The following is a 16,702-nucleotide window of genomic DNA, read 5'->3' as shown; positions in this document are numbered from 1 at the left end:
ACTAGACTTTGCCACGTCCTAGGCTAAACCTCGGCGTGATGTGTTAGATTTTTTTTTTTTGTGGGGGGGGGGGGTGTTATATTTTTATAATCCTTGTCTTAAAGCTATTGTGAACACAAAGAAAAGACCAAAACAACATTTTATAACATCCCTAAAATAAACTCCTAACTTATGCTAATACCAAAAATCCCTAAAAACTTAAAGAACTATGTTAAAATTAAACCATCAAATCAATGGCAGGGCTCATTGATAGGGCTTTAAACTAGATTTGAATGGGGAAGGGGTTAATAGTCTCCTGCTGTCCGGTGACAGAGGGGCAGCTCACCAGCAGCAGAGAGATGGAGAGCTGGTAAGGGCTCTCAACTTGCTGCCCTGAGGCAAGCCACGAATGATGCACCAGGACATTCTGTGGAAACCAAGGGGAATTGGCACAAGAGGAGGACAGGGCCAGCCCAGCTGAAGTGCCTCTATGCAAATGCGTGCAGCTTGGGCAACAAACAGGATGAATTAAGGGCCACTGTGCTGCTGGGATGCCAGGACATAGTGGCTGTTACTGAAACTCAGGCATTAATATTAGGTAGATCATCAATAACGATATCAGGACTTTTTGTGCTTCCTGGGGTTGTTGATTCTGACAGCACAGATAAAATTCAGATCATGGCATAGACTCCGTTTCCTCCCTGCATGGTACCAAAGGGAAGTCGTATTGCACAGCTATTATTGCTTCCCTTGGGATCAGAATGTCCCCTTGCAAAGGGACCTTTAAGAAATAAAGGAGGATTAGAGTCTACTTGGGATCCACAGATTCTATGGGTACAGACTATCTCTCAAAAACGTCTTATCTGTCAATGTGTCCTGATGTATGGTCAGCAGAAAATAGTGCTTAGTGGTATTATTGATACTGGAGCAGATGTCACAGTGATTTCTAAAGCTAAATGGCCCACCCGCTGGCCTTTAGCTAGTGCATCTCAGGCACTGGCGGGCATAGGGGGAGCTGGAGAAAGTCATCAGAGCCTGAATTTCATTCAGACTCAGGGACCAGAGGGGCATATAGCTTCTGTGAAACCTTTTGTTTTATCTGTGCCTATGGTGCTATGGGGTCGTGATGTGCTTTCACAATGGGGGGTGACCATGAACACCCATTTTTAGAGGGGGCCATTGCGGTGCGCGACACCCTCCAGTTAACATGGAAAACAAATCCCCCTGTCTGGGTGGGTCAGTGGCCCCTACCATTGGAAAAGCTTCGCGCACTCCAAGAACTAGTCACAGAGCAATTGGGGAAGGGGCATATTGTACCCTCCACGAGTCCATGGAACTCTCCTCTTTTTGTCATCAAAAAACAAATAGGCAAGTGGCGCTTACTCCATGATCTCAGAAAGATTAATGATGTTATGGAAGATATGGGGAATCTTCAATCAGGGCTGCCCTCACCCACATATAATTTGGCAAATCTTAGTTCCTGGTGTGTGTCTCTCCATGTTCCTCTCCAAGAGAAAATAATCTACACTCCTTTTTGTGGTTGTTTAGGAGTCCTTCCTCTGTCTCACTGCTGTGTTCGGGAAGCGGTGACTGTGATGATGTGATATTGTCAGTCTTGTCATATCTGGGTCATGTGTACCAGTATTCCTGTGCCTGATTTCATGTGATAGTGGTGTTGAACTCCACAGCCTGGAATCACAACTGGCTTTAGAAGAGAATAGAATACAATAAACCAGGTTGGAAGAGACCTTCAAGATCATCGCGTCCAACCCTTCAACCAATCCAACCCACCTGAACAACTAACCCATGGCACCAAGTACCCCATCAAGTCTCCTCCTGAAAACCTCCAATGACGGCGACTCCACCACCTCCCCAGGCAGCCCATTCCAATGGGCAATCACTCTCTCTGTATAGAACTTCTTCCTACTATCCAACCTAAACCTCCCCTGGTGCAGCCTGAGACTGTGTCCTCTTGTTCTGGTACTGGCTGCCTGGGAGAAGAGACCATCATCCGCCTGTCTACAACCTCCCTTCAGGTAGTTGTAGAGAGTGATAAGGTCACCCCTGAGTCTCCTCTTCTCCAGGCTAGCAACCCCAGCTCCCTCAGTCTTTCCTCATAGGGCTTGTGTTCCAAAGCCCTCACCAACTTCGTTGCCCTTCTCTGGACTCGTTCCAGCAAGTCAACATCCTTCCTAAACTGAGGGGCCCAGAACTGGACACAGTACTCAAGGTGCGGCCTAACCAGTGCAGTGTACAGGGGCAGAGTGACTTCCCTGCTTCTGTTGGCCGCACTGTTCTTGATGCAGGCCAGGATGCCATTGGCAATCTTGGCTGCCTGAGCACACTGCAGGCTCATGTTCAGCCTGCCATCGACCAGAACCCCCAGGTCCCTCTCTACCTGGCTGCTCTCCAGCCACTCTGACCCCAGCCTGTAGCTCTGCATGGGGTTGTTGTGGCCAATGTGCAGAACCCGGCACTTGGATGTGTTAAATCTCATGCTGTTGGACTCTGCCCATCTGTCCAGCCTGTCGAGGTCCCTCTACAGAGCCTCTCTACCCTCCAGCAGATCAACTCCTGTCCCCAGCTTGGTGTCGTCAGCAAATTTACTGATGATGGACTCAATGCCCTCATCCAGATCATCAATAAAGATGTTAAAGAGCACAGGGCCCAGCACTGATCCTTGGGGCACACCACTACTGACTGGCCACCAGCTGGATGAGGCACCATTCACCACCACTCTCCTAACCCAATGCAGTGTGCTCCCGTCCAAGCCATGGGCTGACAGCTTGGCCAGGAGTTTGCTGTGGGGGACGGGGTCAAAGGCCTTGCTGAGGTCCAGGTAGACCACATCCACAGGCCTCTCCACATCCACCAGGTGGGTCACCTGATCATAGAAGGAGATCAGGTGATACCACGATATTGGCATTTAACTGTTATTGACCTAAAAGATTGCTTCTTTAGCATTCCTTTACATCCGAATGATGCTCTTAAATTTGCTTTTTCAGTTCCAGACATCAACATGCAACAACCTTTGCAGAGATATCATTTGGTTGTGCTTCCATAAGGAATGAAAAATAGTCCTACAATTTGTTAGTGGTATGTAGCAAAAATTCTTAGTCCTGTTCGAGAGGCATTTCCTGATGTTCTGTTTTATCATTACATGGATGACAATCTAGTGGTGGCACAAAGCCCCGAGCTCATGGAGAAAGCCGTAGCCCTTACTGTATCTACTGTGACTAAAGTGGGTTTTTGTGCAGCATCTGAGAAAATTCAGAATGTACCACCTTGGAAATATTTAGGGTGGAGAATTCGGACCCAAACAATTGTTCCACAGTCTTTACAAATCAATGTACAGGTGAAAACACTTCATGACGTTCAGTAATTGCTTGGAACCATAAATTGCCTGCATTTTTTAAACTGCTTGGTAATTGGGGACTTTATCTCTAGATTTGTTGTTTTCTTAGAACAATTATGTATGCTTTTACGGCTTTATTCTTTATGCTACTTTTTTTACCTTGTTTACTGTAATGCTTATAGAGTTTGATTAATTGCTTTGTTAAGGGGATTCTTGTTATATAACAGAAGGGGGAAACACAGCACTTACAGGATGGCCAAGGGATCAGGCCTAGCCAGCATGGATTTAGGAAGGGCAGGTCCTGCCTGACCAACCTGATCTCCTTCTATGATCAGGTGACACGCCTGGTGGATGTGGGGAGGACTGTGGATGTAGTCTAGCTGGACCTCAGCAAGGCCTTTGACACCGTCCCCCATAGCAAACTGCTGGCCAAGCTGTCAGCCCATGCCTTGGATGGGAGCACACTGTGATGGGTTAGGAACTGGCTGGATGTCCGAGCCCAGAGAGTGGTGGTGAATGGTACCACATCCAACTGGCGGCCTGTCACTAGTGGTGTGCCCCATCCTCTTTAACATCTTTATTGATGATCTGGATGAGGGCATTGAATCGATCATCAGTAAATTTGCTGATGATACCAAGCTGGGGACAGGAGTTGATCTGCTAGAGGGTAGAGAGGCTCTGCAGAGGGACCTCGACAGGCTGGACAGATGGGCAGAATCCAACGGCATGAGACTTAACACATCCAAGTGCTGGGTTCTGCACATTGGCCACAACAACCCCATGCAGAGCTACAGGCTGGGGTCAGAGTGGCTGGAGAGCAGCCAGGCAGAGAGGGACCTGGGGGGTACTGGTCGATGGCAGGCTGAACATGAGCCTGCAGTGTGCCCAGGCAGCCAAGAGGGCCAATGGCATCCTGGCCTGCATCAAGAACAGTGTGGCCAGCAGGAGCAGGGAGGTCATTCTGCCCCTGTACACTGCACTGGTTAGGCCGCACCTCAAGTACTGTGTCCAGTTCTGGGCCCCTCAGTTTAGGAAGGATGTTGACTTGCTGGAACGAGTCCAGAGAAGAGCAGCAAAGTTGGTGAGGGGTTTCGAACACGAGCCCTATGAGGAAAGACTGAGGGAGCTGGGGTTGCTCAGCCTGGAGAAGAGGAGACTCAGGGTTGACCTTATCACTCTCTACAACTACCTGAAGGGAGGTTGTAGACAGGCGGATGATGGTCTCTTCTCCCAGGCAGCCAGTACCAGAACAAGAGGACACAGTCTCGGGCTGCACCAGGGGAGGTTCAGGTTGGATATTAGGAAGAAGTTCTATACAGAAAGAGTGATTGCCCATTGGAATGGGCTGCCCAGGGAGGTGGTGGATTTGCCGTCACTGGAGGTGTTCAGGAGGAGACTTGATGGGGTACTTGGTGCCATGGGTTAGCTGTTTGGGTGGGTTGGATTGGTTGAAGGGTTGGACGCGATGATCTTGAAGGTCTCTTCCAACCTGGATTGGTTTATTCTGTTTTTTCTGTTTATCTTGGAGAGTCGAGCTCCAAGTACTGCTGGAAGGAGACAGTGTTGGCCTTGGTGGTTTGTGAACTATGGGAAAACGGTGCAGCAGTGCTGTTGGAGGAGGGCAGATATTTGATTACGAATGGTTATTATGGCCTGAGAGTGTAAGACTTCAGACATACAGCACATTGATGTAACAGAGTCCCTGGTTCCTCTTGTAAACTGCTTTTGCGTTGTATTAGTTTTATAAAGAAGAATTCCGCATAATAAAGTGGACACCTGGCCTGCATCAGGCTGCGTCCCATCTCTTAATCGCGGCAAGGGGCGAGCAACTGATGTCATTTACATGGACCTGAACAAAGCCTTTGACACTGTCCTGCACCACATCCTGGTCTCCAAACTGGTGGCACATGGGTTTGATGGGTGGACCACTAGATGGATAAGTGTAGTCAAGGATGCTTATGGTGAGGATTGTGCCCCAAACATTTGTGTAGGATATATTTCACTGTGTGTTAACCCTCCTTTGTTCCCCCTCCTTTCTGGAGGCGTCAGGGGGGGATCCTGGCGCCACTGAGTCCAGGTAAACAGCCTACCTGGGCGTGGTCTCACCCCTGTAGTACAAGAGGCAGGCTATATGTTTGTTTCCCTGGGTATAGCATATAATTGGGCCATATTTGGTAGGTGTCAGTTCATTGGTTAATGTTTGTGTTAGCAACAGATGCTTACTGGACCAGTATTTACTGGGGCAAATGGTAAATAAGGGTCGTTTGGTAAATGAGCCCCCCCCACCTCAGTGTTGGAGCCTGTGTGTGTGTGCGTGCATGCCAGCCAGTGCTTCAGGAGGCCTCGTGGTCCTTTTGCCACCGTCACCCAGCTGCGTGCGGTGCTGTGGACAGCACTCCGTGGGATCAACCGCTGCGTGATCCATCACTGTAGGAGAAAACCTGGTAGACCGTGTGAACCAGCGTTGCTGACCTGCCACTGCCCCCCTCCGAGCGAGGAACCTTTTGTATCCTGGGAGAGAACAGCAGAGCCACGCGGTGCGGCCACGCGGCTGGCGCCATTTCCTGTCTCATTACGGCACATCCGTGCCACGTTGTCTGGACTACAAACATTATTAAGGAAAGACTCCACGAAGTTCTCAGCTTGTGAGTAAGCCAAGCCCTTCTTTGCTGAGCTTCAGTTAGGATAGCATTTATATTGCTCCGGGTGGAGGGTTGCCGATCACTGACCAACCCCTCCCCATCCACTCTCTGACTCAGTTTAGATTATAAGTTCTGTGAATCATTTTGATTTAAATGCCCATACATAACATTCTGTAAAGATAGTTCCACTAACCGAATATTGATACCTGTGAAGGATGACTGTAAATACCCCATTACAGAGTTTGTGTATATATATATATATAAATAAACTTATATTTTCATTGATGGATCTGCAGCGCATTTCTGAGGGCATATCCACTACAGTAAGGAACTGGCTTGAAGGCCGCACCCAAAGAGTGGCTGACAATGGCTCCATGTCCCAGTGGAGGCCAGTGACAAGCGGAGTCCCTCAGGGATCAGTCCTGGGACCTGTCTTGTTCAACATCTTTGTGGGTGACATGGACAGTGGCATTGAGTGCACCCTCAGCAAGTTTGCTGATGACACCAAGCTGTGTGGTGCAGCAGACATGCTGGAGGGAAGGGAGGCCATCCAGAGGGACCTTGACAGGCTGGAGAGGTGGGCACAAGCCAACCTCATGAAGTTCAATAAGAGCAAGTGCAGGGTCCTGCATCTGGGTTGAGGCAATCCCCGGCACAAATACAGGCTGGGCAGTGACTGGCTGGAAAGCAGCTCTGAGGAGAGAGACTTGGGGGTGCTGGTGGACGGGAAGCTCAACATGAGCTCTCAGTGCGCACTTGCAGCCCGCAAAGCCAATCAGATCCTGGGCTGCATCAGGAGAAGTGTGGCCAGCAGGTCAAGGGAGGTGATTCTCCCCCTCTACTCAGCCCTGGTGAGACCCCACCTGGAGTACTGTGTCCAGTTCTGGAGCCCCTATTACAAGAGGGATATGGAGGTGCTAGAACGTGTCCAGAGAAGGGCCACGAGGATGATCAGAGGGCTGGAGCACCTCTCCTATGAGGACAGACTGAAGGAGTTGGGGGTGTTCAGTCTGCAGAAGAGAAGGCTCTGAGGTGACCTAATAGTGGCCTTCCAGTATCTGAAGGGGGCCTACAGGAAGGCTGGGGAGGGACTTCTCAGGATCTCAGGTAGTGATAGGACTAGGGGGAATGGAATGAAGCTGGAGGTGGGCAGATTCAGGCTGGATGTGAGGAGGAGGTTCTTCACCATGAGAGTGGTGGGACCCTGGAATGGATTGTCCAGGGAGGTGGTCGAGGCCCCATTGCTGGAGGTGTTTAAGACCAGGCTGGACGAGGCTCTGGCCAGCCTGATCTAGTGTGGGGTGTCCCTGCCCATGGCAGGGGGGTTGGAACTAGATGATCCTTGTGGTCCCTTCCAACCCTGACTGATACTATGATACTATAATGTCTAAAAAAATGTTGTCACTGAAAGTTTGCTGTGTACAATAAAAACTTATTTGCTATAATCCTTACTTGTATTACATAGAGCCCTTTTGAAATGCCATGGCACACAAAAGAAGAAGATTCAAAACAGAAGAGAAACTTAACCTATAAACTCGTAAAACAACTTAATCTATTACTCATTAGTACTTACATCTTGTTCTTGTTATTCTTACTTATTACTCAAAATACCTTATTACAATTACCAAATACTTCTTACAAGTACTCATTAACTTGCTGTTAAAACTTTAATATTACAAATATTAAAATAGCAAATCACCAAAATCTGTTATAATCAGAAATAATGCTAAAATCATCCATATCAGGTTTACATCCACAAAATGTTGAAATATCTTTCTTAACAAAACTTAGCACTGTTACTTGAACTCTGAACACAACTTTTGCAAAACTGCTGTCTCGGTCTGGAGAGGGAAAGAGACTCAGTTCTTTTGAATATTCCCATGTTGTGAAATTAGAGGCACAAACGAGGCCAAAATATCAACAGCTAGACTATTTATTATGTAAATGTTACAGTTTGATCTGGGTGCCCCCTGCAATGTTTACTTCCTGTGCCCAGAAGTCCAGCCCAGAGGGATGGACACAGGAAATTATGTAGTATTTCCTACCACAATTCTTTGTACCACTATAAGATCCAGTGCGGAGTCTAGCACGCTCTCTTTTCTTCCTCCTCCGTCGGCCGGTAACTGGGGGAGATGTCTCCTGGCTTTGGGCCTGGCTAGGCCCAAGGCCACTGGGGGATGGACATTCTCAGATCTGGCCAGCTGAGACTAGCCTAGCAGGGGGAGGGGGAAGAAGTAGCCCTGGGGGTCTTGGGTGTACCCTCAGGTGGGGATGGGATCTTTCTGGGTCTATTTTGGGATTTTTCTTTGTCACTGCACTTTTGGCTTTCTGTAAATGTTCACTGCTTTCTATTTAAACTTTCCATCACTTTTGCAATCCGTTTGCCTGAGTGTTTATTGTTGCCAGGGGTGGGGAAGGGGGCTGCCTCAACCCAGCACAGTAAATAAAGTGGAAATAAGAAGGGGAGAGGGAGAAAATAGGGAGGGAGAGAGTGAAGAGAGAGAGAAGAGGAAAGGAATTGTATTACCACACCCCTCACCCCCCCCCCCATGACAGTTCGAGTCTGTGGAAGAAAGGTACTGCAGGAGATGTTGGGTTTGTAGAGAAAGGGTGCTGAGGCTTTGGCTGGAGAAGAGTTGTGGTCCTCTGGGCAGCCTTTTCAGCTCCATGAGTTGCAGCAGGCGAAACTTAGGACACGGAGAGAGGGTTCAGTCTGCTTCTTCCAGGCTCCGCAGCCTCTTTTCTCCGGAGCAGCATTGTCCCGGGCTTTTCCTTCTCAGCAGCATGGTCCTTCTCTTGTGTTTTCCTTCATCTCTGTTTTTCTTCTCTGTTTTTCTTCTGCCAAGCCAGTAGTTGCTCAAGTCTTTTATACAGTTTTTAGTCCTTAGGTATGTGTCCAAGTATTGTCCCTCAGGAATTCCAGGGCCAGGAAATCATCCTTAGGTAAATATCCAGGTATCGTTCCCCAGGAAATCTTTCTGTGTATTCCTGTGTGTTTGGGCAGAGGTCTAGATGGAGGAGGGGGGGCCCTCCACCTCCTCCTTCTCCATCTACATGCCCCCACACTCATTACACATCAGGAAACAGGTGGTGAATCCATTGTCTACCCTTTCCAGGGTACTTGATGGGTGGAGATTATCTTGTCCTGAAGGCGTAATGGCTGGGTCCTTGAGCCATTGTTGTAGGCCAGCTGCAGTCCAGTTATCATGATGTTATCTTTGCTCCTTCCAAGAGTCGTTCCAGTGGCTCTGCCCAACACATATCAGCTATTGTCTGGGCAAGCAGCAAGTGATTTTATCTTTGTTGAGTCACACAAAGAGAGCCAACTTTTAGTCTGGCACAACTGCAAAAGACTGCAAGCAGGGGAGAGAAAGATAAGGGGGGGGTGAAGGGCGGAGTGTTAAGCTGCAAACAGACAGCAGTAGCAAAAGCACTCTTCTTCCATTGTTTACAAGCTGTTGTCTTCAGAAATGTGCAGATTTTCAAGCTTTAGAATGAATGTTCTGAATGCATGAGTACTGCTTTCTGCTCCAAAGTTGCTTTTTTGACAGGAACAGAGACAGGGAAGACAGCAGTCAATATGAGTGTGTTGTGGGTTTGGGAGGAAGGCCCAGCCTTCTCCCCCCCACAAAGTGAAGGAAAAACAATTACCACAGCTAACCACAGCCGGATGAGCAAAGGAATGCTGTACTTACAAGCAGTTTTAGGGACTGCAGGGTATATATACACAATTTACATTATTTACAATATATACACAGAAATATACAACAAAGTAATACAGGAACGAAATTCCCCCCCCCCCCCCCCGCTGCAGGAGGGTTCCCCCCCTGTACTCCCTTCTCTCCCCTTTTTCCCCAGAGAGGGTTAGAAAGAGAGGAAAGGAGCAGTTGTTAATTAAAAGCAGTTATAAATTAGATCAAAATGTTAGTAGGTTTGCAGGCCTCACGCTTATCAGTCCAAGGTCAGTCTGGCAGAGAGCCTAGAAGCTGGAAAGGAGGAGGGCAGAATCAAAACTGAGGAAAGTCTCAGTCGCATTCAAAACTTAAAGCTGCTTTCTACCAATCCACCAATGAAATTCGTTTAGACCTGTCCTTTGTTTATAAAACATTCAGCCATAGTGTCCCTTCCTTAAAGGCACAGCCTCAAACAGTCACAGAGTGATCGAAATCATCCAACTTTATTGTTCCACGCTTCATTATTTATAGTCTTATACATAGTTAATTCTATTCTAATTTCACACATACTATTGGTTTATCTCTAAAAGGTTCCATCATTATTTCACTACTCTGTGGGTTGTTTTTTTCTACTCAGTCTAATTGCTCTTCTTTCCCAGATCTCACCTCCTCTTTATCTTCTTTGTCTCTTCTCAGGGGCAGCTTGACCTTAGCATGCCAGGCAATCAGCACTTTTCCACAACTCCTACTCCATTGCTATATTTTCAACAGAAAGTCCTTCAAGGCCTAAATTGCACAGATGTTCCTGGGACCCATGTCCTTTTGCCCTAAGCCAATCCTCAACACTTTTTCGTTAGTTTCTTGGTGATGAAAAAATGGAGTGGCATTTCTTTAAAGAATGAAGGGCTGGTAACTGCCGCTGCTTGATGTACAAGGGCTATGGGGAGCCGCCGCTGCCTCTGCGGCCATGGGACAAACCAAAGCCGCCACGGGAGCCGCTGCCACCACTTGGTGCTTAATAGCTGAAAAGAGTATTGTAGTGAAGGATGCTTATGATCAGGATTGTGCCCCAAACATTTGGGTAGGATATATTTCTGTATGTGTTAACCCTCCTTTGTCCCCCCCTCCTTTCTGGAGGCAGCAGGGGGGATCCTGGCGCCACTGAGTCCAGGTAAACAGCCTACCTGGGCGTGGTCTCACCCCTGCAGTACTAGAGGCAGGCTATATATTTGTTTCCCCGAGTATAGCATATACTCAGGCCATATTTGGTAACTGGTAGTTCATTGGTTAATGTTTGCGTTGGCAACGGATGCTTATTGGGCCAGTATTCACTGGGGCAAATGGTAAATAGGGGTCGTTTGGCAAATGAGCCCCCCCACCTCGGTGTTGGAGCCTGTGTGTGCGTGTGTGCCAGCCAGTGCTTCGGGAGGCCTCGTGGTCCTTTTGCCACCGTCACCCAGCTGCGTGCGGTGCCGTGGACAGCACTCCGTGGGATCAACCGCTGTGTGATCCATCGTAGGAGAAAACCTGGTAGACCGTGTGAACCAGCGTTGCTGACCTGCCACTGCCCCCCCCCTCCGAGCAAGGAATTTTGTATCCTGGGAGAGAACAGCAGAGCCACACGGTGCGGCCACGCGGCCGGCGCCATTTCCTGCCTCCTTATTATGGCACATCCGTGCCACGTTGTCTGGATTATAAACATTACTGAGGAAAGACTCCACGAAGTTCTCAGCTTGTGAGTAAGCCAAGCCCTTTGTAGAGCTTCGTTTAGGATAGCGTTTATATTGCTCCGGGTGGAGGGTTGCCGGTCACTGACCAACCCCTCCCCCGCCACTCTCTTACTCAGTTTAGATTGTAAGTTCTGTGAATCATTTTGGTTTAAATGCCCATGCATAACATTCTGTAAAGATAGTTCCACTAACCGAATATTGATACCTGTGAAGGGCGATTGTAAATACCCCATTACAGAGTTTGTATATATATAAATAAACTTATATTTTCGTTGATGGATCTGCCGCGCATTTCTGAGGGCATATCCACGACAAGCATCTGCTGAAGAACAGAGGTACCGATAGGCTTCTCATGTTGCTTAAAGAGTTTCTGAAAGGCTTCTAGGACATTTTTCTGCTCCCAAGCCATACTTTTCCCCTGGTCTTTAACAATATCTCAAAAAATGCTCAAAATACTTTTCTTTTCTTGTGTTGATTCCCCATAGTTCACAGCCGTTCACCTTTCATCCAGAGAGAGAGTGACTATAACATGCATGTATTTGTGTTTCCTTTCAACACCTCTGCTGAAATCATTGTCCCGTTCACAACAGCTCACCTTTTTGGTGTCCTGAGTGCTTGGAATCTGGACTCCTTTGGCTTTCAGTCCACCTATATTCTTTTAATATACTCTTCTGGCCCTAAATTCCATCTTATTAATATCTGCTGTGTCTCTAAGATCCGCCTTATTAATCTATCAGCTCTAAGGGTCCACTGAATTTAATAAATTTTACAACTCTAAAGAGGAAGGGACAAGGATGCAGCTTCAGGGGAAGGGGGGGGTGTCCTGTCTTCCAAGCTGGGATCCACCACCAGCTGCTCTCTTGTCTTAACTCCTAAAGGGTTGCTACTTCTCTGCAGGGAAAATGGCTTGGCTGTAGGAGCGCCAGATCTATCCTTCCATGTCAGGCCCCACCATGGGCCAGTCTTTATGTTTGTGCACATCAGGGTCACCAGTTATGGGACAACGAATGGCAGGGAACAAATCGACAGAGTCCAGGATGGTTCAGCAGAGGCAACCACCATCAGGCATTAGCTCTTAGCTACTTTTTTAACACACAACATGGCTTCTATCTTCTACCTCCCGTGTCCACGCACCCTCTCAGCTTAAGTGCCTCGATTAACTTGCTGTCCTGTCTCTCTCCTTTCCCAGGCTGATGAGTCCACCTCCTCCTGGGCCTCTTTGTTATTCACACTTATCCCCAGTTTACAAGTGGGGAAAGGGATTTGGTCTTGGCGTCAAACTGTGTTGCAGAGATTAAATTCAAGGATGCCCATATTCCTCTCTGCAGCTAAACTGTCCATCCAACAAAGCTTTGCAGTGCCTCTTTGGGGCCATGTGTCACCCCAAAGCTGTCTTCATTGGGTTGACTGTTCAGATCTACCTGGTGTTGAGCCTTAGCCTTCTTCCCAACTCTTTCAAGGGCTTCATTTGGCAGCTCCTAAGGCAGTTTCCTCCTGCATTTCTGTTGCTTGTTGTGGTGGGGTAGAAGGGTAAGAGCCAAGAAGCCTCCTCCCTTCCCCCTTGTGAAGTAAAAGGAAAAAAAAATTGAAGGGAAAGGAAAAGAAAACTCACAAGCTGAATTAGCAAAGCAGTGGAGCTTTATATTTACAAAGCAATGTAGGGTATGCAGGGGAATATTTACAAATTTACAATATCTACAATATATACAAAGATATACAATAAAGTAACACAGAAATGAGAGTAACCCCCCTTGCCGAGGGGTTCCCCACCTCCGCTCTCCCCTCTCTCCCCCCCTTTCCCCAGAGTAGTTTGGAAAAGAGGGAGAAAGAGAAAGAAAGAAGTTAAAAGCAGTTTTGTGTTAATTTGAAGCAGTCAATACAGGCCTTATCAGGTTTGTCAGTTTGAAGGCCGGAGCCTTGGCAGAAAGCCCAGCACAGAGAGAGAGCTGCTGCACTGTGGAGAGGCGGAAGCAAGACTGAAGATAGAGTGCCGGAGTGCCCAGGATAGTCTTCCTGCACTCCCAGTTCAGAAGGTGCTTCCTCCCACTTTTCCAATGAAATTAGTTTAGATTATTCTTTCCGTTTACCAACTTCCGTCCACCATATTCCCTTTCTTAAGGGGACAGCCTCAGCCGGTGACACTTGTTCAAATAGTTTCTTGTCTACTCACTCAGTTCCATATCTTTAGAAGAAAAGTGGCAGTGTAGAAATCAGGTCTGATGGTCAAGAGTGATGTGTGTGATAGTAGGAAAGGAAGCAGACCAGATCAATCAATGTTCACCTGACCATAAATGAATATAGTGATCTTGAAAAGTGCTTGGCTGAGAGATGTGGAGATGGTCGTGTCTTGACCCCAAAATAAGAATGATGTGGACAGTGGGAACCAAGGTTTCCCTGGCAGCACTGCCAAGAGGCTTGGCTGTGTGATGAAGAGGTTATTAAATTTATGAATATGAAAATATTATTTTTATTAATTATAAAAATTATTAATAACCAATGAATCACTAACTTCTATATATGTTCTAGTGCATGTTCATGAAATACATTCCATAAGTGGCTTAGTGTTATAATGAGAACTTAGTTGAACTATCTACAGAACTATTTCTATATTTATATAATGAAGGGTGCAGTTCCGCTGCTTGGCCACTAGATGGTGATTCGGCGGGACATGGGTGGATTCTAGCTATATACAGCGCTATTACAATATTTCTATGCGTCAGGGGTTACACTGCTAGATGCGGATACATTGAACTGAGTGCTAGTGGATGGAAAGCACGTGGAAGATACTCTGTAGCTGTTGTTTGTAGCAAGGTGGAGGTCCGGCAGACTATTGTTGCTGGACTGGTTCCTAGTCGATTTGGAGGGCGGTGTTGGGTAGCTGTTTCCTCTCTCCGCAGCAGTGGAGAGGGAATGGAACCTGGGCTTAGCCTGTAAGCAGGTTCCCTTCAGGACTCAGCTGATTCCCTCCAGACAATAGGGATCGGTCCTGGTGTAGTGGGTCGAGAGAGAAGGCCTAGCTTTCTCTCCCCCACAAAGAGGAAAAAAAACCACAGCTAACTCAGCCGGAGAAGCTAAAGGAATGCTATATTTTACAAGCAATGTGGAAAGGCAGGTTAGATATACAAAATATATGTATATATATATATAAATATATAGCAAGGAAAAAAAAGAAAATACAGGAACGAAATTCCCTTCTCCGGACAGAGGAGGGTTCCCCCCCCGTACCCCCCTCTCTCCCCCTACTTCCCAAAACATTCAGCCAGAGTATCCCAGCACTGTCCCTTTCTTAAAGGCACAGCCTCAAACAGTCACACCTGGTCGGGGTCAGCCCGTGGGGTAGGCTCTCGGAGTCGGCTCGCACGGCAGGGTGGGGCGACAGCTGCCGATAGGTGGGCTCAGATGTTTCCAATCGGACACGACAGTAGACAGGGCTACGGGATTGGCCCGGCTACGACAATTCTTGGGGCTAATGTAAACATCCTTGGGGAGAGAAATGCGGCTGCGTTGAGCGGCGGCTTCTTGTTTACTTGGCTTAAAGGAACAGCAGGACTCTCAGAGTGGTCCCGAGTGTGGTGCACTATAGGCATGAACAGTGCTTTAGTCTTCCCTGAGATTTACAGGGCTCAGAGCGGCAGGGGGGTTGGAACTAGATGATCCTTGTGGTCCCTTCCAACCCTGAATGAAACTATGAAACTATGAAACAACCTTTAGATTAAAGTCAAGACATCCAAAATGGGACAATATTGAAATCCAAAAACCTTTGCAGTAATCTTTTCCCCATGACCCACAAACCCCTCTTCTTTATATCGAACATGATGATTTATCTTCTTGCTGTTTGCAGGTGCTCCTGACCCAACAGCAGGTGCTAGCATAGATGATGAAAACTGCTGGCATTTGGATGAGGAACAGGTCCAAGAACAAGTTAAACTCTTCCTCTCCCAGGCTGGATACCATGGATCAGGGAAGCAGCTCAATTTGCTTTTTGCAAAGGTATGTTGAGTATGCTAAACCTTCCCTCTTTTGTCTCTACCCCCTCCTTTGGGCACTCTGTATTTAGAATCATAGAATGTGTTAGAATCCATTGAGTTTGAAAGGACATTTAAAGGTCATCTAGTCCAACCCCCCCTACAATAAGCAGGGATATTCCCAACTAAATCAGGTTGCTCAGAGCCCCATCAAGCCTGACCTTGAATGTCTCCAGGGATGGTGCTTCCACCACCTCCCTGGGCAACCTGTTCCAGTGTTCCACCACCTTCATAGTAAACAACTTCTTTCTAATGTCTTGTTCACATCTTACTCAAAGTCCTGTTGTTCTAAAACAAAATGAAGCCTTGGGAACACAATGGCAAGTTAATGCAGTGGAACACAGTGTAATGTGTCTTGAGATCAGTTTAAGGATATGAGATAACATTTCAACTGTCTGCAGTTTTGCTGTTTTCTTCCTTCCTACCCCCAAAATGTTGGAGAAACCTGTAGCAATAATAGTCTTGCATCAGCTTGTATAATAGACCTGTGGATTACTAGTGGAAGAAGCATGTTTGCAGAGTTACAATGGGATCCTGAAACTAAAAATTGTTGTTAAAATTGGGAAGGCAGACTTTTTTTTCTACTCTAAAAAGTTTAACATAAGTTATATTTCTTATTTAACAGAGATGAATATATGATATTGCAGTATATTGTCAGTACTGTGTTTTGGTTTTTTTCAAGTTTGTATTAAAAGACTCATTTCCTAGGTGCGAGAGATGCTAAAGATGAGAGATTCAAATGGAGCTCGCATGTTGACGTTGATAACAGAACAGTTCATGGCTGACCGTCATCTGTTGCTTTGGAGACAACAAGGAACTGCAATGACTGACAAGTATAGGCAGCTCTGGGATGAATTGGGTAAATGTATAGACTTCAAAATAATTTAGGTGTTCATGTATATAATGAAGAAACAAGTACCTGATCGGAATGGAGAAAAACTTTCTTTTTGTACTAGATAAAGCAGGTTAGAGTTTTCTGCAGGTTTGCTTGTTCAGTTAAAGTTGGGCAAGTATATAAGCCATGAGCACTAAACTTTAAAGGTTAAGGAAGAAATTGATTCACAACTAGAAAGAAATAGAAGGCAAAAAGAGAAGATTCATTAAGAGTATGAGAAGATAGCAACAAAGGAAAGCAGAAGTCCAATACTGATCAGGAAAGGAGATCAAACAGAGGACTATAACAATTAACACTGCTTTACTGGAAAGGTCAACTGTGATCAAATACATGGCTTATACAATAGAGAGAGGAACACAGGCTGAAATAGGAAAGGTATATTTAAACTGGTAACATCTGAAG

At 46.8% G+C, this 16,702-nt stretch overlaps 1 protein-coding gene across 3 annotated transcripts in view; it reads left to right on the top strand.

Annotated features, from left to right (window-relative positions):
- Positions 1–16,702, top strand: part of ZSWIM6 (zinc finger SWIM-type containing 6) — a 321,402-nt gene that overhangs the window by 155,261 nt on the left and 149,439 nt on the right. For all 3 annotated transcript variants that reach the window (XM_068155388.1, XM_068155387.1, XM_068155386.1), the window contains exons 3-4: positions 15,222–15,370; positions 16,114–16,264. In XM_068155388.1, the coding sequence (XP_068011489.1) occupies positions 15,222–15,370; positions 16,114–16,264 (300 nt within the window). The remainder of the gene's footprint in view (positions 1–15,221; positions 15,371–16,113; positions 16,265–16,702) is intronic.

The sequence above is a fragment of the Melanerpes formicivorus genome, unplaced genomic scaffold (assembly GCF_026170545.1).
Source record: "Melanerpes formicivorus ecotype bairdi unplaced genomic scaffold, bMelFor1.0.p_v2 SCAF_31, whole genome shotgun sequence".
Lineage (NCBI taxonomy): Eukaryota > Metazoa > Chordata > Aves > Piciformes > Picidae > Melanerpes > Melanerpes formicivorus.
This window is presented reverse-complemented; position numbering and strand designations above follow the sequence as displayed.